The 25,835-nt window shown below is 49.2% G+C and overlaps 1 protein-coding gene across 9 annotated transcripts; it reads right to left on the bottom strand.

Annotated features, from left to right (window-relative positions):
• Window positions 1-954: 954 nt before the first annotated feature.
• SFXN2 (sideroflexin 2) lies at window positions 955-25,722 on the bottom strand. 9 transcript variants are annotated; one of them, XM_043475554.1, is made up of 15 exons: window positions 25,592-25,706; window positions 22,683-22,820; window positions 21,799-21,868; window positions 10,733-10,894; window positions 10,391-10,561; window positions 9,386-9,520; window positions 9,181-9,279; window positions 8,370-8,445; window positions 7,962-8,047; window positions 6,635-6,695; window positions 6,219-6,285; window positions 5,583-5,632; window positions 5,232-5,281; window positions 3,154-3,201; window positions 955-2,293 (listed from the first exon to the last, which is right to left on the bottom strand). In XM_043475554.1, the coding sequence occupies exons 2-15, from the start codon at window positions 22,768-22,770 to the stop codon at window positions 2,194-2,196; spliced, it is 1,263 nt and encodes a 420-aa protein (XP_043331489.1). In that variant the 5' UTR covers window positions 22,771-22,820; window positions 25,592-25,706; the 3' UTR covers window positions 955-2,193. The 9 variants fall into 9 exon arrangements, 8 of the variants coding, with proteins under 8 accessions (XP_043331489.1, XP_043331493.1, XP_043331496.1 ...); XM_043475558.1 differs by lacking the exon at window positions 21,799-21,868; XM_043475561.1 differs by lacking the exons at window positions 21,799-21,868; window positions 22,683-22,820 and adding an exon at window positions 11,012-11,213 and having other exon boundaries at window positions 25,592-25,667.
• Window positions 25,723-25,835: the final 113 nt, after the last annotated feature.

The following is a 25,835-nucleotide window of genomic DNA, read 5'->3' on the forward strand; positions in this document are numbered from 1 at the left end:
TTTCTGCTCAGATATCAGCCAAAGTTAAGTTGCATATGTTACAGAATAGCTGAACTTGGAAAATACTCTGAGTGAAAGAAGTCAGACACAGAAGACCACATAGTGTGTGAGTCCATCTATATGAAATGTCCAGAATAGGTTAATCCATAGCGACAGAAGATAGATGAGAGGTTGCCAGGGGCTGGGGGATGAGGGTATATGAATGACTACTAATGAGTACAGAGTTTCTTTCAGGAATAACGAAAATATTCTGGAATTAGAGAATAATGACAGTTGTATGAAATTATGAGTATGCTAAAAACCACTGAACTCATGCTTTCAAAGGATGAATTTCATGTTTTGTGAATTGTATTTTCATTTTTTTAAATGGGGGAAAAATCAAACTGCAGTCAGTGCTTTGACCTCAAGGAGGCAGCCCTTTCTCTTCAGAGCAGTGGTCCTTCAAAGTGGTCCGCAAAACAACAGTATCAGCGTCACAATTACCAGAAACACAAATCCACAGGCTCCATCCCAGCCCCACAGAATTCGAAATTCTAGGGAGGGGGCCCTATAATCTGCCCTCCGGGTGAATCTCAGGCATGTTTCTTAGGAACCATTACTCCAGAGTAGGGGACACCTTGTAGAGGGCCAAATAGTAAATATTTTAGGTTCTGCATGCCACCCCCATAGGGTCTCACACATCCTTCTTTTTTCACAACCTTTAAAAAATTTAAAAGCCATTCTTATTTCCCAGGAACATAAAAACAGGCAGACCTGAACCCTCAAGCCATGGTTTGCCAGCTCTCGCCCTCAAGCAACACATCCAGTCCAGGAAACACTCTAGAGCCTCCAGCAAAGGCAGGTAGATTTTTCCTCCATAATAAGGGAGACAAACAATGGCCTCTGGGCACCAGACAGGTTCCCCTTAGAGTTGTGATACCCTCCTCCATGCCAAGCCCAAAGTAAGAACAGATCTTGCTTTCCATCTAGGTTTTATTAACTCAGTGTGCAGACAGTTCATTGTGGTCTTTCAAGAAATGTATTCGATTCACAGTGATACCCTTTGATCAGTCAGTAAATTCTACTAGACAAAACTCATAAAGACATTGGCCCCAGGTTGGCTACAGCAGCCCCCTCTCCCTCAGGGGCTTCCAAAATAACCTAGAGCACCCTGGCGGGGAAGGGAGAGTGGCTACACTTGGCCGTGTGTCCTTTAAGGCTCTTTGGTCCTGGTTGGTTTCCTCTCAGAGGCGTCCAAATAAAACTTCCCTTTCCTATTCAGTCCCCACCAGTCTTTCTTTGGTGTTTAACCCAACAGGCTGAGGAAGGGAGGCAGCCAGGAAATTATACCCACTGAAACATGCAGTTAATGCGTACCTATGCCCTTTTTACCCAGTCAGTAGTTTTATCTTTCAGACACAGAGAAGCAGAATCAGATAATGATTTTAGGAGAACAAAGCCAGTGTCAACAGACAGGGTCTGAAGCACCATGAAACTCTGCTGCCTCACTGTGTCCTGTTTTTTTTGGGAAGTGGGGAGAGGGTTGGCACTAAAAACTCCTGGGTGCCTGATAAAAACTCTCAAGGTTAGCAAGACTCCCAAAGAAGCTTTCTGCCCAGGGGGCCCTGGGGAGGAGAGTGGGCAAGAACAAAGAGGAGGTCCAAAGTGACCCAGCCTCTCCCCTCCCTCTTTCTGAGGGAGCCAGAACCACACCCCCCTCCCGGCGGGGAGGGTGCCCTTGACTGAGAACAGATGAGGAGGAAGAGAAAGGGGGCCCTTCCTCAACCCCAGCTGGAACCAGAATCTCAGGTTTCTGAATTTATTCCGAACGGTTTACTTGAGCGTCACCCTCAGGACCTAGCACCTTCTCCCCGAGGGGGTCTCAGCTCCTGGTCTCTAGGAGATGGGGGTTCAGGAAGAGCAGATAGAAGCCTTGGCCTCTCTCCCCTTGGTCGCTTTTATCCTCTGGAGTCCAATAAATTTAGGTACCTGGGTAGAAGCATGAGGCATCCTCCCACTGCACCCCCTCGCCCCCGAATCCACGCCGGCCTGCAGGCCCTGTCGGCAAAGAGGAATGAGGCACAGGAATCCACAGCTGGTGTATGGACTGGTCCATGCTGGGGTGAGGCCTTCAGAGTCCCTTATTGAAGCAGACATAAGACACAGGTTCTCTGTGAGCTGGTATGTGGACTGGTCCATGCTGGGGTGAGGCCTTCAGAGGCCCTTATTGAAGTAGACATAAGGCACAGGTTCTCTGTACTTGGCCTTGATGGTGTCCTGGAGCTCAGGTTCCAGATAGGAAACCGGCAATTCACTGAGAAGAGAGAAGGGCGTTATGAGCCTGCCCCCTGGACGGACAGCAAATTTCCCTGAGATAAAATCCAACATAGTTGCCACCTCTAAGAAGCCCTTGCCCATTTTTCCATCAGAATTACAAATGGCTTCTATAGGGCACAGTATGTTGCTTTTTACTTTTTGGCTTTTTACTTCTGTTGAGCTCTGACTTCATTCTCCCTGGTGCCAAACTTCTACCTTCTCCAAGATTACAAGCACGGTGATTGGAACACAGGAGAGGTGTAGATGACTACTGAGCTGGGAGTACTAGGAGAAGGGAGACGGGCATCTTCTCTGTATCCATTCAGGTTACATCTGGTCTCCTGGAGTCAGTCCTCTCCGCCAACCTGCCCCCGCCCGACACCCATCTGATGCTTCCCTTTCCCTTTGTCATCATCTCTTCTCAACCACCCCCTGCACCCTTCCCAGGACACGCAAGGGAAGCTGAGAGGTCCAAGGCATCCACCCTCCGGCAAACATCAGCCAGAATGAGTACCTACCCTCTTGTTCGATTTCAAAGACCAAATCCAGCCATGGGAGATGGGTCTAACAACTCAACCAGCAGGGACAGGAAGTCTCTTACTGTTCCCCTACCATCTTTCCAAGGCAGCCTGTGCTCCACTGGGAATGAGCAAAATCCCTCTGCCCCTTGGAGCTCTGTTTTGGTTTCCCATTCACCTGGAGTCAAGAGGCCCAGAGTTCACACTTACAGAGTTCACACTTGTCCCCGGACAGATGCTGCCCTGCCTGCCCCTCCCTCTTCTTCAGGACAGCAGGCAGGTCAGCAAGAGCAGGGACAGGCAATTCAGTAAAAACAAGTAGGTAATGAACAGCTGATACCATTGCTGCGGGAACAGCCCACACGCCACCGGCACCATGAAGATGAGACTGGAAGAAAGGAGAAACCAAAGCATTAGGGGATGTCTGGCATCTCACAGACTCATCCACACTCCGTGGCTGAGATTCCCCAAAGGATGGGGGAGCTGAACCCAAAGTTTCTCTCCCTTCAACCCTTCTTCTGGTCTCTAGGTACCTGGAGATTTACTCCAGCACAGGATAAAACCAGCCCCCCTGCACCCCTCACCCCCACCCACCTGCCATTCTAGCAGATGAAGAAGGGAATGGAGACACCAGGAAGTGTAAGCAGCGGTGCTCATGACCATAGGTGCCCTCTGGTGTTCGGGGAAAGCAGGAGGGTGTGAACTCAGGGTCAGGCTCCTGTACTTGCTGAACCCCCGGGCTGTTGGAGAACAATGAGGGCAGAGCCTCCGGAACTTCATGGGGCACACAAGGAATTCTAGGAGCTTGCTCAAATGCATTGCTAATTTAGTAGGTCCAGGAAAGGGCTTGAATCTTTATTCTCAAGTTCTCAGAGGATGTGGGCCCAGGACTACATTTTACAGAATCTGGGAATCTAATAGACCTAGGTTCAAGTCCCAGCTCTGCCACTTCTTAGCTGTGCAATCTGGGGCAAGCTCCCTCTGAGCCAGGGGAGGGAAGGCAAGAGTGCCTACTGGGCAGGGTTACTGTGAGGATTAAACAACGTAACACAAGGGACACATCCAGCCCATGGTAACTATTCCCTCAGTGGCAAATCAATTTGCAGAAGCCAGTCTGTGGGGACTTCCCTGGTGGTTCAGTGGTAAAGAATCTGCCAGCCAACATAGGAGACACGGGTTCAATCCTTGATGGGAAGATCCTACATGCCTTGGAACAACTAAGCCCATGCACCTCTGACTACTGAGTCTGTGCTCTAGAGCCCAGGAGTCGCAACTACGGAGCCCGCTCAGCCTAGAGCCCGTGCTCCGTAACAAGAGGGGCCACCGCCATGAGAAGCTTGTGCACTGCAACTAGAGAGTAGCCCCTGCTCACTGCAACTAGAGAAAAGTCTGCACAGCCAAAAAAAAAAGAAGACAGTCTAGCATAATGTTAGACTTATTAAGGATCCAATCTCAGTTCCAGCAATTACCAACTAGAGATGCTTGGGCAAGTCTCTTCATCTGGGAAAGGAGACGCTGACAGTATGTATACCTCGAGGGCTCAGGGAATCAGGTGAAATTATAGACAGGAAACATCAGCACAGTGGGGGCACACAGGAAACATCCAATACACACGAGCTTAGGTTGTGGTCATTAGCTCATGGCCTCACAAAGCACGATGAATGCTGGGACTTGTCCAATCCAGGGCAGGCACCTAAGACCGCTGCCGGGAGTCATGGTGCTTTCCTCCTGTGCGAGGCTGGGACACGTGACGGGCCCAGGCTCTGTCATTTTTCACGTCTCACTGTATTCGGATATATTGAGGTATAACTGACGTGTGTATGCTAAGTCACTTCAGTCATGTCCAGCTTTTTGCGATCCTATGGACTGTAGCCCACCAGGCTCCTCTGTCCATGGGATTCTCCAAGCAAGAATACTGGAGTGGGTTGCCATGCCCTCCCCTCTGGGGGACCTTCCCGACCCAGGGATTGAACCCGTATCTCTTAAGTCTCCTGCATTGGCAGGTAGGTCCTTCACCACTAGTGCCACCTGGGAAGCCCAGATGACATGTAATACTGTGTAAATTCACCACTGGTGTGAGCTGACCCCTCTGTCACTTCACATAATTTTTATTTCTCTTTTGTGGTTGTATGATCTTATCATTTTTGTCTCTTCTCTAAAACTACTGCAGACCTAAGGTTGGAGGGGAGACCCTGGGGATGGAGGACACCCAAGGGTTCTGCTTTACACCCCGGTGTGTGCACAGGGCCAGCACAGCGCCCTTGGAAAGATGGGACGAGTCAGAGGGGCCACAGGTGTTCAAGCCTGGGTGCTTTTGAAGTCAGGTAAAGGAGTACATGTCTTCCCACATGGGTGACATAGGAAGACAGATCTTGGGTGCCCCACCACAGACGCCAACTGAGAAAACACGTTACTCACAAGCACCCGGACAGCAGAACCTGCAAAGGGGCGTGCAGAACCCGGACTCTCTGTGCAGAAACAAGACAAAAGACAGACCCACGTGGGACTTACATACTTCGAGGTGAACCCCACATCGGCAAGCCAGCTAGAAACCCACAGGCAGGAAACCCTGGCTCTGCAGCGGAGGTGAGAGTCTCCTTGCTCTTAGCAGACAAGGCTGAGATTCGGGCAGCCAGGACACTGGGAGGGGCCTTCCTGGAGTGCAGTGCGGGGATGGGAACGAGATGGAAGGGTGAGAGGGTCAGGGACCCCCAGCACGGGTGTGGTTGGGGCCCCGGGCAGTGAAGGTACAAAGGAGAGTCCACTCACCTGCACGAAGCGCAGCTTCTCTAGTCTTTCCATGAGGACCGGCAGCAGAACTGGAAGAGGCAGGGAAAAGGCTGTGACACTTCCCCTTCTGAAGTCAGATCACAGACTGAGTGGTTCCCCCTCCTTACCCAGAAGTTCCAGAAAATACTTTTCATTGGGGAGAAGGATGTATAGGCATGGCCACACCCACTTCTCCCCCAAGTACCAGAAGAAGATGCTTCCCAGACTCCTCGACCTGCAGTCCTATAACCATAGGAGGATGGGTACCATGGGCCCAGAACACCCTTCTCACAACCAACCATCTTTGAAGCAAGTTTTGTATCCTGCTCTGTAACCTGTCCCTGCTGGAGGCAAAACCAGGGCAGGGAACTTATTTTCTCTACCACTATCTCCCCAACACATTGAAGGAACTTAAGAAATATTTGTTAAATGAAAACAACTTTCTCCACCAAATCTCTGATTAACTGACATTCCAGGATTTACGGTATGACTCTCCAGTGGCTCTCAACACTCAAGCAAACCAGTCTGAGAAGAATGCCTATAGAGGCTGGGGTCCCACCCCCCACCCCAAGTGTGGCTGAGGTCTCCATCACATAAGCCAGGGTCCCCCAGGATGGGAGGGCTTCCCCTTCTTACTCATGCCAGGGGCTGCCATGGTGATCCGAGAAACAACCACTTGAGTGATGCCTATGGCTGCAGCTCTCTGAGGACAGAAAAAAGTAAGCTGTCAGTTATGACTTCATACGGAGTCCACAGGCTGCATCAGAGGGCTGGGCCAGGGTCAGAGTCACGGTCAGTCTGAGCTGGTAAAGGGGAAGGGATGGACCTGTCAGGGGTTAAGTGACCATACCTGACCCTCTCCCACCCAGCCACATTCTTATGGCTTCAGGACCAGAAATGACATGAACAGAGATATGGAGGGAAGACTGATGAGGAAGGAGGATGGCGCTAGGGAAAAGGTTTTTAGCCCAGGCCTGCTCTGAGTGCTAAGAACAGGACAGGGTCTGAGAGGGAACTCCCTCCCCCCACCCCCAGGGCAGGCCTCTGCTCACCCGGGAATGACCGATCTCATTGTGGTTCCTGTCCTTCACACAGATTCCCTGGATGAGTTCCCTAAAACACAGACAGGAGGTGCTGGACGCGGGAAAGGGGTGTGTTGGAAGCCCGCCAGAGATGTGACACACCAGGGGACCAGGGCCAGGGCATTCCAGCTCTAGGAAGCCACCTCCTGCAGCCTGGCCCTTGGAGCGGCCTTCCCCACTCCAGAGAGTGATACCGCAGATATCTAGGGGAAAGGCTCAGAGAGCAAGTGCCAGGTGCCGGCTGCCTAGGCTGGATCTGGAAGCTGCAGAGCAAGTGTATGCTCCTGAGCAAGTTCCCTAGTCCTTCTAAAGACATAGTTACCCTCATCTGCAAAATGGGGATAATCACGGTGCCCACTTTATAGGATTCGTTGAGGATTAAACGGGATGATGCCTGCCAAGTGCTGGGTCCAGTGCCTGACTCCATGACCCATCCACAAACATGAGCCGCTCTGGCTGTTATATTCAAGCCAGCACTCCATCCAAGACCAGGTGGGTGGTGGTGGGGACTCATTCATTCGTTGGAAGGAGCAACTGGATGGGGGAGGGGAAGAGGAGTCGAGTAGAGAGCACACACGGCTGTTCTACGGTGTGCTCTTTCTACAAGGGTGATTGTGATCACTTTCCATTGACTACTGGTCCTAAGAAAATGTGCCTCATGACATCGGTGATGACCAGGAAGGCATCAATGGCAACTGTGGGAACAGTAGCTAATGCTTAACATTACATTCCAGGTGCTATTTTGAGTGCTTTACATCGATTACATCATTAAATTTTGTGGCAGGGGAATATCTTTGCTTTCTCTAGTCAAGGAACAAGAGCTGTGAGACACAGTGGGTTTCTCCTTTCCCCTTTCCTGCTGTGAAGCTTAGAGCCTGGCAGCTGGAAAACATCTATCTACCCCTTTGGCTTCCCTCAGAGCTTCTTGGTTCTGTTTTATCTTCGGATACCTCGCTCTGCTGCATTTCATTCTGTGAGCCATCCCCAGGGCTCTGGAAGTAGGCCAAGTTCACGACTTAAATACAGTTGTAGTTGAAAGGACATGAGCTGGTGCCAAACCCCGCAGGTCCATGCTAAACCTCCAAATCCATCCAGAGAATGACTCCCACAGCACTCTTCACAGACAAAACCCAGGTCACCTGCCACTCCTGCAGCCATCACTATTGGAGCCACCGATCCTCGGATGCACCCTCCCCACCCCCACCTCAGCCACCAAAGCCACCCACTGCCTTGGCCGCCTGCCCTGTCCCTGCTGACCTTGCGGTTTACAGGGAGGAAAAGGGATCCCTGTACTCACTGCTGGCGCATCATGGGGATGTTGACACAGTTAGCTGCGGCCACGGCGGCAAAGGGCACCCAGCGGCCCACCAGGGGCGGGGCTCTCTGTGGGGGAAGAGGACAAGGGGAGTAGGTCAGCTCCCTGGAAGATGGCGGTGGAAGGGGCTTTAGGACGATAAAATAAGAAATCAGACCTCACTACTGCCACATATCCTGACATCCAGTCAGGGAACCCAAATTCCCTCAAAGGCCGGAGAAAAACCAACGTGGGACAGCCCTGCTGAACTTCCCACTACTTGGCTAGGCTCTGACCCAAACCCAACTCTTCCAGTCTGGGAAACCACCCATACCTGGGGAAAAAAAAGTTTTCCCTAGGACTTTGCTGCCCCCTTGTGACCACCATGTCCATAGCAGCCCCAGACTGTACCTTTGTCAACATGTTCATGCCCACAGCAGTGGCCACTGCGGTGGTTGTGGCTGTGATGTAGGAAACAGCCATCTGCCTAGTGGAGGAGAGAGATGTTTGGGAGTGGGGACTCCAGGTGGCTGAGGGCAGGACCAAAGCTTGAGTGATAAAGGCTGGAAATGTGGCTTCATGCCTGAAAACCTCAGCTTCAGCTTGGGATCTCCCTCCATCTCACTCAGATGCTCCTTTCAGTACATTAAACACACCAAGTGCCTGCCTGCTCAGAACCTCTGCATGCTGCCACTCCCTCTCCTGGGAATCTTTCCCCAGGCTCTTGCATGGCTAAATCCTTACCTTTCAAAACTCAGCTGAAACATCAGCTCTGCAGAAAGGACTTCCCTGACCAGCCTACCTGTACAGACGCCCTTCTGCCATTCTCCAGCATGTCATCTGTTTATTTCCTTAATGGCAGCTATCACAGACTGAGACCATTATGCTTATTTTCCTAAAAAGACCTTAAACTCCAGAGACCACACATGTCTTACTCAAATGTATCCCCTGCCCCTAGGACCCTGTCCAACACCTAATACACACTCTAGACATATTGGTAGCATGAATGAATGAGTGAATGTTGAATTCATCTAGGAAGAAGATACTCTCCTAGTCCACCTAGTACTTCCAAACCCTGAAAAGAGAGACCTGGTCACCCACCCAGGGCAGGCCCCACCCAGGGAGGACAGACAGCCCTGGAACCCCTTAAGAAGGGCTGTTCCCCCCAAGGCAAGAAGACAGCTCCAGGCCCACACAGACAGCAGGGGTTCAGGCCTCCTACCTGACCGACGTAGGGGAAGCCGCATTCCTGTTGGTGTAGTTGACTAAGGCATTGAAAGACTGGTTCACCCACTGCCAGAAGATCACTGCTGGCATTGTCCTACCAGGAGAGAGGCGGAGGGAGGCAGGAAGAGGATGGGAGGAGGGCTTGGGGACACCAATCAAACCTGCCACTCCCCAGGCCATTCCCATGCTGTCTCCTGTACCTGCTCTTCTGCACAGGTTGCCCCTCTGCCTGGAACATCCACATCCCCAGCCTCTTGGTATACGGCTGAATCCTGCTCTCTGGATTCAGAGATCTCTTCTTCCTTGGAACCTTCCTGACCCTTCCCCTGTCCTTCCTGAGACACAGTTAGTCATTCTATGATGTCTGCTCCCACCACCCCATATTCTGCCCCGAGCCTACCACTTGGCAAGTTAGACTGTAACTGTTTCCTTCTTGGTCTCAACAAAACTGGGTGCTCCTTGAGGGGTGGGCTTCACTGGTGGCTCAGACAGTAAAGAATCTGCCTGCAATGTGGGAGACCCAGGTTTGATCCCCAGGTCAGGAAGATCCCCTGGAAGAGGGCATGGCAACCCACTCCAGTATTCTTGCGTGGAGAATTCTATGGACAGAGGAGCCTGGTGAGCTACAGTCCATGAGGTCACAAAGAGTCGGACACAGCTGAGCGATTAACACTTTTACTTTCTACCTGGCCCAAGGTCTGGCTCAACAATTGGCTAACCGAATGTGTTAGGGAGGGAAGAGGTGGAGGGAAAAGAGGAAGGGGAACAGAGAAAGTCTCTCTCCAACTGGACTGAAAGTGTCTTCCCATTTTTTAATTTTTTGGATATTATGTTATAAAAATACACTAAATTCATTGTTCAATAGTACTTTTTAAAGGAGTAGAAGAGTTCAGTCATTGAGTGTCCTGGAGAGAACTGCCTCAGTTCATATAGCCAGGCACCACTACTTCCTGGCTGGTGCACATGGGCAAGTTACATAACCTCTCTAAAACTGCAGTTCTTCATCTGTAAAATAAAGATGAAAACAGTACCTCTCTGTAGGGCTGCTGAGATTAAATGAGGTGATATATGCGAACAATTGAGCACAGTGTCTGGTATCCGGTAAGGAATCAGTAAAGATGGCTATTACTATTATCCTACTATGGCTCCCTCCCTAGCAGGTCTAAGTGGCGCCTAAGTGGCACTGCCTTGCTCCCCAGTCGCACCTGTAGAACTGGAGCATGAAGCCCGTGATGATCATGCCGCCGGGGACCTGGAAGGACATCCGCCCAATGACGTTCATCTTGTCCCCAGTGTCAGGGTGGAAGGCTGAGTCGTACAGCTTCTTAGCATAGAAAAGCTGCTCCACCTGGGTGCCCGGGGGCACAGTCCCCATCCTGTCACCCAAAGACAACAGGCGGGCATTACCTCCCAACCTCCGCCCTGAGTCATCCTGCTCTTGGTTCCCCCACCTCCCTGAGCTCTCTGCCTATCCCCTCATCTTCCATTTCCACCTGTCCCCTAGGGCACCCACCGATGCTGTCCTGGCCCATCCCCCAGCCGCTCACCTGCTCTGCTCCACCATCACTTTGGCCCAGTCCAGCTCCCGCTCTGGTACCAGGACTGTGCGGGGGTCCGTGATATTGAAGAAGTGCTTCACCCGCCCCAGGAAAGTGCATTGGTCCCAACGGGGGGCATCAATGTTAAAGTCAGACAGGTCAGCCTCCATCCTGCCCATACACAAAATTGTGAACTTCAGAACAGAGGGGAAATGAGGACTGTCCCCCGAATCAAAACCTTCCCCAAAGGCCCTGAGCACCTCCCACTATAGGAGACAGACAGCTTACCCCAGCCACTAGCATCGCCTCACTCAGGTCAGGAAGGGCCCAGTGAACTGTCACTCATCTGGGCCACTGGACACCAAATGTTTCCTGAGTGCCTGCCAGTGGCCAGCCCAGGGCATGATCATGCGGGGGGCAAGCAAGGGGAAAGGGATAATACAGGGTCTGTCCTTGGAGAGCTGAGTCTGACTGGAGAACAAGAGCCCACCTGTGGAACAGCAGATAACACGGATGGCTACGATAAGCACAAGGTAAGAGGAAGCTGAGTTGGGGACGGGGTCACAAAAATCAAGGGGGGGCTTCCCAAAAGAAGTGGAATGTGGGTGAAGCCCCAGAAGGTAGGAGAGATCATTCTGCAGGAGAAAAGACATGGGATCACATCGAAAGTAGAAACAGGCACAGATAAAGACGGAAATGGGGGGTCTTCCCTGGTGGTCCAGTGACTAAGACTCCTGTGCTCCCAAGGCAGGAAGCCCGTGTTTGTTTCCTGGTCAGGAATTAGATCCCACATGCCACTAAGAGTTTGTATTTCACAATGAAAAGTCCTGAATGCCACAACTAAAGATCCCACATGGTGCAACTAAAGATCCACATGCCACAATGAAGACCCAGTACAGCTGAATAAATAAATAAATGCATATTTTTAAAAAACTGAATGGGAGTTTCCCTGGTGGTCCAGTGGTTAAAAGTCCCCCTGCCAATGCAGAGGATACAGGTTCGATCCCTGCTAAGGGGATCCCTGCTAACATGCTGTGGGGCAACTAAGCCCATGCGCTGTTAACTACTGAGCCCACATGCCTTAGAGCCCGTGCTCCATAATGGCGCGGCAATAAGGAGTCAGCGCACCACAGCTAGAGAGTAGCCCCCGCTTGTCACAACCAGAGAAAGCCTGTACACAGCAATAAAGACCCAGTGCAGCCAAAAATAAAATAAATAAATCTTTACTTAAAAAAAAAAAAGAAGGAATGACAACAATGCTATAATAGATGGGATGGAGAAGCCGGGAAGACTCTAAGGTACTTGGACCACCCGTGATGTGGGACAGTATAATTTGAAAGTGGGCTTGGACTAGTTGTAAATATATACGGCAAACTTTAGGGCAACCACTAAAAAAAATTTTCAAGAGACGTATGATCTATATGCCAGAGAGGAGAAAAAAATAGTCATGTAAAAAAGCTATGGCTTTTGAACTTCTGCCTGGAAGTTTCAGGAAGCCACTAACAAATTTCAGGAAGAGTGATAAGATTAGATGTGTAGTTTAGAAAGAACAGTCTAGGCAATTACATGAACGTAAACAGGGTGTGGCAAGACCTCAGAGGACGCTGAGACCAGCTGGAAGGGAACCCCCCAATAATCCAGGCAAGAAGAAATTGGGCTCAAGTGAACCCAGATGCACCAGATCTGGAAGGAAGACCAAAAGCAGAGAAGCTTTTAAAGTAGCCAAATCTGAGGATGTGCCAAGTGATTGGGTATAGCAGGAATTCTATCAGTCAGAGCTCAACCACAGAAACAGAATCAATAGGAGATCTACCTACCTGTCTGTCTACCTACCTCTTAGGATTCCTAACCTCAGGTTGGAGGGGGCCCAGCCCTTTTTTAAAAGGATTCCATCTGATTAAATCAGGCCACCCAGGATAATCTCCCCTTAGATTAACTCAAAGTCAACCAATTAGGGACTTTAATTACATTTGTAAGATCCCTTCTCCACAGTATGTGAATCAGCCTTTGGTCTAATAACCAAAAGAAGGCCTGTGGATATTACAAAGTGACTACTTCTCCTGAAGAAGGAATTCATAGGGCCTGGACTCCATCTCAGGCCTGTCTGTGCTGATCGTGCTCGGCCACCTCTCCAGTGGACTCTGAACTCTCTGCTTAGTGCCTGTGGGAACGACAATGGAAGGATAAGACCCCCTCCGGACAGGGGAACCTTGAAGATCATATCCAGGTCACTCATCACCTAAGAGAAAACAGACACTAATCACCCCTGCCTCCGGACACTATCTATCAGAATGTAAGCACAGGCTTATCAGTTATTAACTATTTGGAATATAACTGCGGGCTTATTGATTATTGACTGTTTGAACACATAACACGTGAATGATGGGGTTATTGTAGTTGTATTTACCCTTCCTTTGTTTATGTAAGTCTCAAGGGAATTGGGGTAGTGGGTTTGGACACGTACATATCATACACATGGGGTATAAAAGATTTTCACAAATGCTGGTCGGGGTCCTTGGCTAAGAGGAGACTCTGCCTTGGGCCCACCGGCGTAATAAACTGCACTCCACTATCTGCATTGTCCTGAGTGAGTTTGTTTCCCAGAAAGCGTGGCTATAACATTTGGTGCATGGGCCAGGAAACTCCTCGCTTTGAGGAGACAGGTCTCATTTGAGGCCACCCCCAGGCTTTGTAGCTTGAATCTCCTAGAGGGGGGAAGGCGCCTCGCCCCTCTGGAAGGATTCTGCTTTTCAACGCCTGGACCTTTCACGTCAGCAGGTAGTGGACGGCAGCAGGGAAACTGAGCGCTCAGGTGAGGAGGAACCCACCCGGCAGGGTGGAAGATGGGGCCTGATCACCCCCCTGGGAGGGACTAGAAGGAGCGGGGACCCACAGGAGCCTGGAATAGGCAGGCGGCGATTGCTTGGTACACAAGTCGACGAGCGTGATAGGGTTTAGGAAGGAAATTTGTGAAGGACATTTAGGAGGTGTGTCCACGCCGTCTCGGGGAAAATTATTACCAAGCGATCGCCAGGGGATTTTTTAGGATAAGAAACTGGTCCTTGTATGCTCGTATTCTGCCCTCCCCCAGGAGGTGTCCCGTCTGCTGTGAAATTCTTGACCCCCTCGGAATTGTTAGGCTAGAAGGAGGGGGATACAGAAGTGAGTATGAATTGGCTTTTCCGGAGATGGCCTGGGACATGAGATATTTAACCCATCTGTGTTTTCATCCGCACCTGATCAAGCCCACCAAGGCAGAGTGGACTTTAAGGGAGAAACAGTCTCGGACCATGTGATGTTCTGGTTCAGCTGTGCTGACTGGCAGGTGAAGATACGCTGATCCCCCTTCTCCCTCTGGGATCTGGCAGGTAAGGCTCTTCTCACCCCAATTAGGAAGGAGGCAGAATGGCAATTTAAGTGTCACTGAGTGGAAATATCAGAAGTACATAGGGTACTGAGAACTTCGTAGACAGAATGAAAAGAAAAAGTAGAAGGTCTGAGAAGGTAAGCAAGATGGGGGAAAGTGAATCTAAGGCAACTGTATTGGAGTGCATGATTAAAAATTTAAAGAAGGGATTAGGAGGAGACTATGGGGTGAAGATGAAGCCTAACTGCCTCCACATACTCTGTGAGGTCGAATGGACCCCTATGGGAGCAGGATGGCCACCAGAGAACACCGTGACCTTAAAAATAATGGAAGCAATCTATACAGTAGTCACAGGAGAGCCAGGACACCTGGTTCAATACCCATCTATTGACTCATGGCTAGGGTTAGCTTGAGACCCTCCTACTTGGACAAGGTTCTGTATCCAGAAGGGAAAGGGAAAAATATTAATGGCACAAAAATTGACTGATGATAAAAAAGGAAATTCTACAGGATTTGGACGGGGATGACCTGACCCCTCCCCCATGCTGGATAATGACGCGCCTGCCTCCCAGTGCTTCACCAGGACCGGAGGCCGCTTTAATGCCCGATCCAGGGCCAGGTGAAGTTTCTGCAACAGCCACTGCTCCTCCGCCAGCTTTCCCGGAGTTCGTAGAGCCGCCGTTTGGGCAGGCTCCGATCCCGGTGACAGAAGCCTCTGGCCAACACTTCCAGGATCTGGCTCCAACCGAACCGCCCAAGCTATACCCGCCTCTCCCGGTGAGTACTGACAAGAGGGGGAGGGAGATGTTGGAATTAAGCAGAGACTGCGCTCCGCCAGAGAGCCGCAGGGAATAAAAGAGAACAGACAAGAGACTTACAGTGCTAGCTGCTGCTCTGGAAAAGTCTATCTCGGGCCCTCCGGAAAACCTCTGCCCCAGGGACAGGACAGTCCTTCAACTGGTCCCAAGGGAGGCCCCGGTCCCCGTTACAGCCAAACCATTGTGCCTGGTGCAAGCTTTTGGCCACTGGAAGAATGAATGCCCTAAGGCAAGGAAAGAAGAGGAAGCTCCCGCAGTTTGGGGGCTTGCTGACTTGGAAATTAACTAGGGCTGCCAGGGCTCAGATATCAGGTCCCTGAGAGCCCATGGTAACCGTAAAAGTGGGGGACCAAAACATTGACTTCATGGTGGATACAGGAGCAGAACTGTCGGTAGTAACAAAACCTGTGGCACCACTGTCCAAAAAGACTACCGCTGTAACTGGGGTGTTGGGAGAAGAGATGATTAAATCATTTTGCCAGCCCAGAAAATGTCAGATGGGGGGGCACCAAGTGATTCATGAATTCCTCTACATTCCTGAGTGCCCAGTACCCCTGTTGGGAGGAGACTTGCTCTCCAAACTAGGAGCACAGGTGACTTTCTCCCCTGAGGAGAGGCCCACCTTCTGGACGGACTCTGACTTATTTGCCCTCTCTCTCAGTGCCAACCCAAGATGAGTGGAGGTTGCATGAGCCCCTGAAGGCAGAGCTGGGTGGGCCGAAAGAGCAAGAGAGAGCTAACTCAATTGTTCCCTGAGGTCTGGGTGGAAGACAACGCCCCCCTCCCCCCAGGCTGGCTGAACATCACGCCCCAGTGATAATGGAACTCAAACCAGGTACCATCCTGGTTAGAGGGCGCCGGTACCCGCTATGGATGGAGCCTGAACCGGCATATTGCCCTACATCAACAGATTGAAACAAACAGGCATTCTAGTAGAGTGCCAGTCGGCTTGGAGTACGCCAATCCTGCCAGTCAAAAGGGAAGGAGGACAGGACTGTAGGCCTGTACAAGATCTCAGGCTAGTCAACCAGGCTACTGTGACTTTACACCCCACTGTTCCAAACCCCTATACCTTGCTTAGCCTCCTCCCGCCGAGGACTAACATTTACACTTGCCTAGATCTCAAGGATGCCTTCTTCTGCATACACCTCACCCCAGCATTACAGCCCATCATTGCCTTTGAATGGGAAGATTCAGTCGGGAGCACCAGATAACAAAGGCTAACTCCACAGCCATCTTTGGGGAAGCCTTGGCTTCTGATCTGGACTCATTCCATCCGGAAGAGTATGGATGTCAGCTCCTACAATACGGGGATGAACTGCTGCTGGCTGCCTGAGACCAAGGAAAAATGCTGGAAAGGGACAAATGCACTGCTCCAGCTGTTGATGGAAGCAGGTTACCGGGTGTTGAAAAAGAAGGCACAATCTACAAAGAGGAGGTAAGGTATCTGGGGTTTGTTTTAAAAAAGGGCTCAAGGTTCCAGACCCTAATTGGGTCCTATATACTGATGGCACTAGCCTGATAAAACAAGGACAACAGCTGTTGGGTTAGCCAGAGCAGAAGGGGCCATTAAGACTGAAAAGAGATGGTGGGAATTGTCAAGTGACAAATTATTGGTACCGGAGGAGCTGGCACACACTCTGGTAAGCCAAACACACCAAGCGACCCACCTAGGCCATGCTGCCTGCTCACAGGTTAATACTGCCTCTCGGGTATTCAGACAAAATCCTCTGGGTATTCAGCTGAAAGGCACACTGCCCCTTGAACACCTGGGAGTGGACTTCACTGAAATGAAACCTCACCAACACTACCATTACCTGCTGGTCATGACATGTGCATTCTTGAGATAGGTAAAAGCTTTTCCTACCTGGACTGAAAGAACATCAGAAGTAGCCTGGTGCCTGCTTAGGGAAATGGTTCCCAGATTTGGATTTCCTACTAGCACTGGATCAGGCAATGGCCCGGCTTTCGCAGCTGATTTAGTACAACAAGTAAGCAAAACTTTAAACATCAAATGGAAACTGCACACTGCATATAGGCCCAGAGTTCTGAGATAGTGGAATGAACCAACCGGACACTTAAAGAGACTCTCCAAGTGGATCAGAGAGACTGACTGCTCCTGAGTGGACTTGCTTCCGATGGCTCTGCTCAGACTCAGGATGACCCCACAGTCCCAAGGCTATTCTCCATACGAAATTGTGTATGGGAGGCCTCCTCCCATAATAAAACAGGTGTCAACAAATTTGCCTCAGGTAAGGGGGGATAGGATTTCACAGCAGATGGAACTGGGTAAGGTAATAAATCAGGTAACTAAGTTTGTACAAGAAAGGGTGCCGTTCCCCCTTGGGGAACAGATTCATGAGTTTACACTTGGTGACTAAGTATGGGTCAAAGATTGGGAACATGATTTGCTAGCCCTTTGGTGAAAGGGCCCTTATGTTATTCTAACTACCCCTACTGCAGTTAAAGTTGCAGGTATTGTCCCTTGATCCATCACACCAGAGCAAAGAAGGCATACCACACTGACCCGGAGGACGCCAAGTGGACCACCCAGAAGGACCCCACTGACCCACGGGAAACCAAGATCATTCTGAGGAGGAAGAAGAAAACGAGGTCCCGGACGAGCCCTCTACAGGATGGAGCTGGGTAAACGACTCCTGCTGCTCGGCCTCACCAATGCAATTCTGAACCTGACCACTGCTCCTGCACAGGACAACGTCTTCATCTCGTGGGCCACAACTCTGCCAACTGTTGGGTATGTGGGGCTATGCCCCTGTCAGTAATGGACAGACTCCCCTGGTGGGTATCGCCACTCCGTTCCTCTCTCTCACCAACCATAACCTTTCTTTGCTCTCCTGGTGTAAGAAGAAGCCATCAATGGGCCAGGGACATAGGGTTACTTTTAACATGAACACCAGCCTTATGGAGATAACAAAGGCTTATACCTCATATATGAAAATTAAAGAGGAAAAGGGCTCCCTTAACAAAAGGGGGACAGGCCTCCCGGTACCTTGAGCAATACTACCAGGTCTGGGATGAATATTTCTGGATGACTCCTGAGAAAGGACAGTTGATTACCCCTGCTACTATTTGCTGGGAACAAAAAGAACAGAAAGTTGGATTTGGAGACCACCCCCTAGACCCAAAAGAATTAAAATATATGGGTTATTTGTCCCTTGAACAATGTAAGCAAATCTTGGAAATTACCTATCACCCCAATCAGTCTGTTCAGTGGCCTGGTTCCGACTGGAAATATAATCCTGGAATCCGCTGGGTAGCCCCCAATGGGACCCAGTGGCTCTGTGGGTTTAACTTATGGCCATGGTTACCAGTTGGCTGGGTGGGGCATTGCACATTAGGATTTGCTTTTGCCCATGGCAGAATTAAGCCTAGCCTACACCAGCCTCCAGTAAACCTGCCTTATCTGCATGCAAGATGGACACAATCTGTGTTCCAATGGTATGACTATCTTGCTGCCTTGTTTTGTACCCTCTGTAGGGACAACGGATATCATGGTTAAGGTAGAGGCCTTAACTAATTTCACTAAACAGGCCCTCTTAGACAGTACAAAAGCCATTCAAGCTTTGAACAAGGAACAAATTCAGATGAGGAAGGCAGTAATTCAAAATAGGATGGCATTAGACATACTCACAGCAGCCCAAGGAAGGACTTGCACCGTAATTAAAGTCGAATGTTGCGTGTACATCCCTGACCTGTCTGGAAATGTATCTACTGCCTTGGAGGATATGCAAAATCAAGTGAAAGCCATGTCTAATGAAAATATTCCCTTTTGGACTTCAGTCCTCTCCTGGGTAAAGGGAGACTGGTGGAAAACCATTGTAACTGTTGTTATAGTAATCTTAATCATACTGCTCTGTGGGCCCTGCTTCCTACAATGCCTTGTGAATTTTGTGACACAGAGGTTGATAACATTCTCTCATGTGGGTGGCAGGAGGGCTAAGGTACAATATATCTCAATGAATGATGCTCGTTACGGAAACTAAGAGCATCAAGAGAGGGGAATGAAGAAGGAATTCATAGGGCCTGGACTCCATCTCAGGCCTGTCTGTGCTGATCGTGCTCAGCCACCTCTCCAGTGGACTCTGAATTCTCTGCTTAGTGCCTGTGGGAACAACAATGGAAGGATAAGACCCCCTCCGGACAGGGGAACCTTGAAGATCATATCCAGGTCACTTATCACCTAAGAGAAAACAGACACTAATCACCCCTGCCTCCGGACACTATCTATCAGAATGTAAGCACAGGCTTATCAGTTATTAACTATTTGGAATATAACTGCGGGCTTATTGATTATTGACTGTTTGAACACATAACACGTGAATGATGGGGTTATTGTAGTTGTATTTACCCTTCCTTTGTTTATGTAAGTCTCAAGGGAATTGGGGTAGTGGGTTTGGACACGTACATATCATACACATGGGGTATAAAAGATTTTCACAAATGCTGGTCGGGGTCCTTGGCTAAGAGGAGACTCTGCCTTGGGCCCACCGGCGTAATAAACTGCACTCCACTATCTGCATTGTCCTTCTGAGTGAGTTTGTTTCCCAGAAAGCGTGGCTATAACACTCCCTCAGCAGCCCCTCAAACTGGAAGCAGAACAGAGAGGGAGTCCTGGTGAGTTCCTCTGGCCATCACAATACCTAGAGTGATAGGGTTTCTGACTGGGACAGTAACATGCTGAGAATACAGAAAAACTGGCTTTAAGGGAGAAAACATTGAGTTAGAGTTTCCTCATGTTGCGTTTCAAGTGCTACGAGACTTCCTCAAACGCAAGAGGCTGCCATCTGTCTCTGAAAGTGAAGTTGCTCAGTCGTGTCCAACTCTGCGACCCCATGGACTGTAGCCTACCAGGCTCCTCCGTCCATGTGATTTTCCAGGCCAGAATACTGGGGTGAGTTGCCATTTCCTTCTCCAAGAGATCTTCCCAACCCAGGGACTGAACCCGGGTCTCCTGCAGTAGGCAGACACTTTACCGTGTGAGCCACCAGGGAAGTCCTCATGCTTCTCCTTTGCAAATGCCGGTCCAGGAGGCTCTTCCTCTCCCTCTTCACTAAATAATACCTGCTCATCTGTTTTTGTTTGTTTTCTTAAGGAATAATTTTGAGACTTAACTTCTATATCATTTGTCTTTTTTTCTTGGAAAAAAAAATCACCTGAGAATCTTCCATATATATTGAATTACAAGTTCACAGGCACGCCTTGGCAGTCTTCAAAGTTTGCTGAGGTGCTGCTCCCTGAAGGGCTGGCAGGCAGGAAACTGGATGACCTGGAACGCTGAGTCGGAGGGCTGATGAAACTCACCAGGAAGCCACTGAGATTCTGGGAAGCTGCGTACCGGGATGCTGAGGGAACTCAACCGGAAGCTGCCAGGTAGGGTGTTGTTGAAACTTGACAGGAGGCAAGCACCCAGGCACCGGGAAGACTACCCCTTCCTCATCGGTGCTCCTCCAGCGCCCTCTACTGGTAGAGCTTAAAATCATACCGGAGGACAAAGGAAAAAGGTTTACAACGTCCAGGATCACAAGACCCGATGAAGAAGGGTAGATTTGGAGCTAAGGAGCAATAAACTAACCGGCACTGATACACAACTTACTTTTTTGCTTCGCATCTTAGAGAATTCTCCATTTTATATATACAGCTCCATCTCACTCTTTAATTATTACATACTATTCCATGTGCCTTAATTTCATCCTTTGGTAGACATCTGGGTTATTCTCAATTTTTCACTGCTGACAATATCCTTATACACATTATTTTGTGTATATGGCAACTATATCTTTTTTTTTTTTTGACTGCATCATGTGGGATCTTAGTTCCCTGGTATGCGTGCTAAGTTGCTTCAGTCATGTCCGACTCTTTGCAACCCCATGACCTGTAACCCACCAGACTCCTCTGTCTGTGGGACTCTGCAGGTAAGAATATTGAATGGGTTGCCATGCCCTCCTCCAGGGAGTCTTCCAGACCCAGGGATCAAATCTGCATCTCTTATGTCTCCTGCACTGGCAGGCAGGTTCTTTACCACTAGCATCCCCTGGGAAACCCCTTAGTTCCCTCCCGGACCAGGGATCAAATCTGCACCCCCTGAATTGGAAGTGTAGTCTTAACCACTGGACCATCAGGGAAATGCCACAACTATACCTTTAAGATAGATCTCTTAAAAAAAAAAAAAAGATTTCTAGGAGTGAAATTGCCAGATCAAAGGACGTACATGTTTTAAATGAAATCTTTATAAATATAATTCAAATTGATTTTTCCACCAGGTGTATATGATAATGCTCCTTTAGTCAAACTTTTACCAAAATGGATAAATAAATCTTTTCTTCCTTTCCAATATGATGGGCAGAAATAATATTGTCATTTTCATTTATATTTCTTTTTTAAATTTATTAAAAAAAAATTTTTTGGCAGCACTGTGCAACATGTTGGATCTCAGTTCCCTTACTAGGAATCGAACCTGTGCCCCCTGCAGTGGAAGTACAGAATCTAAACCACTGGACCATCAGAGAAGCTCCTAAACTGTATTTTCTTGATTCTTAATGAGATTAAGCATCTATTCATGTTTTTGGCCATTTGTTTTTCTCATTCTGAAAACTTTTAAGTTACAGAAGTAATTTTTGTAATAATTCAGTGCCAAAGTATATAAAGTGAAAATGATAGTGGTTAACATGTTTTTTTTAAAAAAAAAAGCTAGGTGGACTTCCCTGGTGGTCCAGTTTAAGACTTCACACTTGCACTGCAGGGGGTGCGAGTTCGATCCTTGGTTGGAGAACCCAGATCCCGCATGCCACGTAGTGTGGCCAAAAGAAAATAATTAAAAAATAAAAGCTATCTTCTTGAGTTATACAATCATGTAGATCCAAGGCACTCACAGACTTGAGCAAACAAAGCCAGGATTTCCCATTAGAGGAAGGAAACATATTGCTGACGGAAGCCATAGACCTAATAAAGAATAAATGTTTTATATTATATAGTAGAATGAAAGGGAACTTCCACTCAAGACACTACCTCAGTAAAGACCCATGGGTTATTACAGCTGCAAGGGAAGTTACAGCAAAGTCACCTCAGAATAAATAGCAGCCTTAAAAGCAGGTGCATTAGCAAATAATCTCAAGGACTCCCCTGCCCTCCTCCAAAAGTAGCCTTTTGCTCTGCAGAGAGTGTGAATGACAAGCACCTACCCACCCCTCAGATCTTGGTTGAAACCTTCACTCAGAGAAGTCTCTGAAGGAGCCCTTCCTCCCTCGCATGCACTGCTATGAGCTCCTGGCTCTGTACTTGTCCTTCAGAGCCATGCCATGTGTGATAGTCTGGTTTTACCTGAATTAATGCCCACCGTCCCCCACTAGGCCATTAGCTCCTTAAAGCAGGAGTCGTGTCCATGTTGCTCACCACTGTTGCCTCAATGCCCAGCAAAGCAACTCGAGTATTTGCTAAAGAAGAGGTCCAGTCAGTCAGCAATTGGATATTTGGGCTTAAAACCCAGCATGGAGACCAGGGTTAGAAGTAAAACAGGGAGGGAGCAACATGGGGGTGGTTTAAGATAAAGTTTTCAAATGAGAAATTGCAGACTGGGAAGAGCAGTGATCCAAGGAAATACCCAGGAAGACCACTATATTTAAGAGGTAACCCATCAAAAATCTGAGCACAACTAGAGAGGGAGCAGGCAGAAGCAGCCAACAGATGAGGTAGAGCGAAAGCAGACATCAACTTTTAGACTGTTAAGGTGGGGGACACGTCCCCCTCTCACACCTACCAGAGCCCAGGAGAAGCTCCAGGCTCTGTCCTTTAAGGACAGGCTGACATGGCTCCTGCAGGGGGGCTGGTCCAAAGACCAAAGGCATTTCACCCAGTCCCAGCTGAAGCCAGGAGGGGGAAAGAGTTCCCCTTTATTCTAGAGGAAGGAAAAACAGTAAGCCTTGGCTTATAGAGCCCCACACTTGCACCAGATGGAGACAGTCCCAATGTTATGCCTCCCCTTCAACACACACACACACACACAACACACACACTTCTCGGCCATCCCTCTCCACTCTCAACTGAACAATCCAACATTGGAAAATCCTCTTTCTTTCGCAGTGAAAGCACTTCTACCATGAATGTGTAATCATTTGCTAAGTCATGCAAGAATCTTTGCCTTCATTACCAAGGAACATCCTTGTCCTGTCTTACGTAAAACATAAAAGGAAAAAAAAATCTAAATTCTATGTCTTAACATTTTTTCCCATTCCATTGGCCCCCAAGGGGACAGTTCTGTGATTCCTTAAGGGCAAACTCAAGCCCTTCGGTTACATAATCCCATAGTATCTTGTCCTCATTTGCAGCACGAGGGACTTTTGTAATTGTCACTTTCTTGATGTTTATCAGTGTAAAATCTGCCTCCCCTGACAGACGTAAGGTGCATGCTATAGTCCTCATCTGCCCTCTAAAAACACTTACTGCCTGCACGGAATGCATTCCGACTTATTCTTGGGTTCTCCAGACATCAAGGATGTCCCCCACATCTTTTCTTTTTTTGTCAAACTCAGAACCTGCCTTTGTTACAAAAGTAAGAACAGGCTTTGTTTCATGAAGCTGCAAACTGTCTACCTCTCCTATACTGAGTCCTACTGGTCGCTGAGTTTTCAGCAGTTACACTCCGTCCTCCTACACAAGCCATATCTAATACTTCCTAAAAAGGTGACTATGATATCCAGGGTTCCACTACAGGGAATGGGGGAGAGGTGGAAATCAAACAGGTGACTGACCAATACTTCCCTTTCCTTCCAGGATTAGAGAATGTCACAGCTCAAAAACATTAGGGATCCAAGATCTCAGCTTACAGATGGAGAAACTGATGCCAACGAGGTTCCCATGCATTGAGCTAGCATGGTGAGCGTTTATGGCACACATAGTCCTACACTGTGGCAGATACAAATGTGAGCAGGAAACAGATGTAGTCTTATTTATCCAAAAATCTGATAACAGCTAGAGCCGTATTTTCCCAAGGTTATAAGGCTTAGACAGGAATTCCTTGACGGTCCAACGGTTAGGACTCCACCCTTCACTGCCAATGGGGCAGTGCAGAGTGGACAAAAAAAAGAGAGAGAGAGACCACAAAGTCACAAGGCTTAGAGTCACCTAGATGGGTCCTCTTATCCATTAAAAGGTGCTTGTCTCAAGAAAGAGAGAAAGGGAGGGAAGAAGGGAAAATATTTTAAAAATTATATAACCTACTAACTCTCCTTAAGCAATGCTCGTCCTTCCAGGGAGAGCTGATTTTCTCAAGCAGACAGTATCAGAGTTTGGGAAACAGGCTTTCCAAACTCTTCTAGAGTGTCCTTTTGCAAGGGCGGGGAAGCACCCAAGATCTATTTGAATCCCCTACTAGGGGAAAAAAACAAAACATCATCGCTGGTACTCCCATCAGAGGAAGATCAAGGCAGTCAAAGACTCAAGCAGTTCAAAACACAAAGTCCACTGAGAAGTCAAGGGCTGGTGTCAAGGCTACCTAGCTCAACTCGGAGAATGAGACTAATAATTAAACCAGCAGACCCTGGTAGTATATGCCTATGTACAATCAAATGACTCCCTGGCAGCCATGATGTTAGACTCCAAGCAATTTCGGAAAAGAAGTCTGCTTTGCCTTTTTCACAGAAGAACCAGCAGGCTAGAGATAGGTGGAAACTTGACTTGAATACATAAATTGTTAAGAACCATTCAGGGAAAATCTGCCTTCATTCCAAGGATCTTAACTAGGCTGAAAACCTGCTGGTCTTAAAAGCAGCAAAGCCCAAAACCTGGAGGAAACTATTAACAATAGCTAAGCCCAGGGACTTTCCAGGCATTCCAGTGGTTAAGACTCTGCTTCCACTGCAACGGCACAGGTTCAATCCCTGGTTGGGGAGCAAAGATCCCCACATGCCACGCAAGGAGCGGCCAAAAATAATAATTCCTCAAGAGTCAGAAAGTACTGGATTCAAGTCCCCACTCTTAACCCTTTAAATAACCAATTTCTAGGGCTGTGAGAATGAAATGAAATCTTGTATGAAAAGCATCTCACTAGGAAGGATGTAACTTCCATGAGGGCAGATTGAGCCCCCTGCTGTGTCTCCAGAGTATAGACTAGGACCTGGCACAAATATGGTAACTCTTCTTCCTGTCCTCTGCACGGGGAAGGGGTGGGAAATAGCACCCAGAATCTCTCTCCCTCTTTCTTGCCTAGAAGTGGAGGCCCATTTTTGCCTCCTTCAGGGCTGCAGGCGGCGCACCGACCCTGCCAACTTAGTTCAGCAAAGCCATCCATCCCAAACGCCTTTCACCCCCGTAAGCGATCAGCTCATCCCAGCCCTCACGGCCAGTCCTCAGGCAGCTTCTTGCCCTCCTGTAGGCAGCCTCCCACCACGAGGACTCCTCCAGCCCGGATTCTAACACAGATGTGTGGAGACGGGTGCGCAACCCATGACGCCCCCGTTCCTCAGCCTGGCACACGAAGGTACTGGAGGCCATAGAGGTCCACAGGTAGCTCCTTCTCTTGCCACGTGGCTTTGGCAGGTGGAAGCCCAGCCCGCGCTGCAGCCTCGCCTGGGCAGAGTCAGGACAGAAACGCAAATTCCCTCCTGGGCTGTAGGGAATAAAACCTGGCACAGGTAGATGTTGCAGGAGGCCTCCTCTCAAGATCCTTACCTGGTCCCGGGAGAAACGCACTGACACAGCTGCTTCCAGAAGCAGCGCGCTTTGGCAGCCAGGCCAGGATGCACTTCTGGCCTCCGTCCGGGAACCTCCCCTCGCCCCGCCCTCACGCCCTCCCTCTGGACCAATCACAAGCCGGGTGGCCCCCCGCCGGCCACGTGGGCGAGGTTTCACCATTCCCCAGGTCTCTGCAGCCTGCCTCCTTCTCCGGCCGCTCCAGCAGCCCGCCTGCGCAGTG

This window comes from Cervus canadensis, chromosome 8 (assembly GCF_019320065.1).
Source record: "Cervus canadensis isolate Bull #8, Minnesota chromosome 8, ASM1932006v1, whole genome shotgun sequence".
In the NCBI taxonomy this organism is placed as follows: Eukaryota; Metazoa; Chordata; class Mammalia; order Artiodactyla; family Cervidae; genus Cervus; species Cervus canadensis.

Excerpts from the sequence above, each read along its gene's own strand:
- SFXN2 (XM_043475554.1), bottom strand. The coding sequence starts at position 22,770 with ATGCCTTTGGTCTTTGGACCAGCCCCCCTGCAGGAGCCATGTCAGCCT. Across the intron at positions 10,895-21,798 it reads GGCTTTGTTTGCTCAAGTCT|GATGGAGGCTGACCTGTCTG; the intron begins GTGAGTGCCTTG and ends GTGTATGGGCAG. Across the intron at positions 10,562-10,732 it reads GTGATGGTGGAGCAGAGCAG|GATGGGGACTGTGCCCCCGG; the intron begins GTGAGCGGCTGG and ends TTTGGGTGACAG.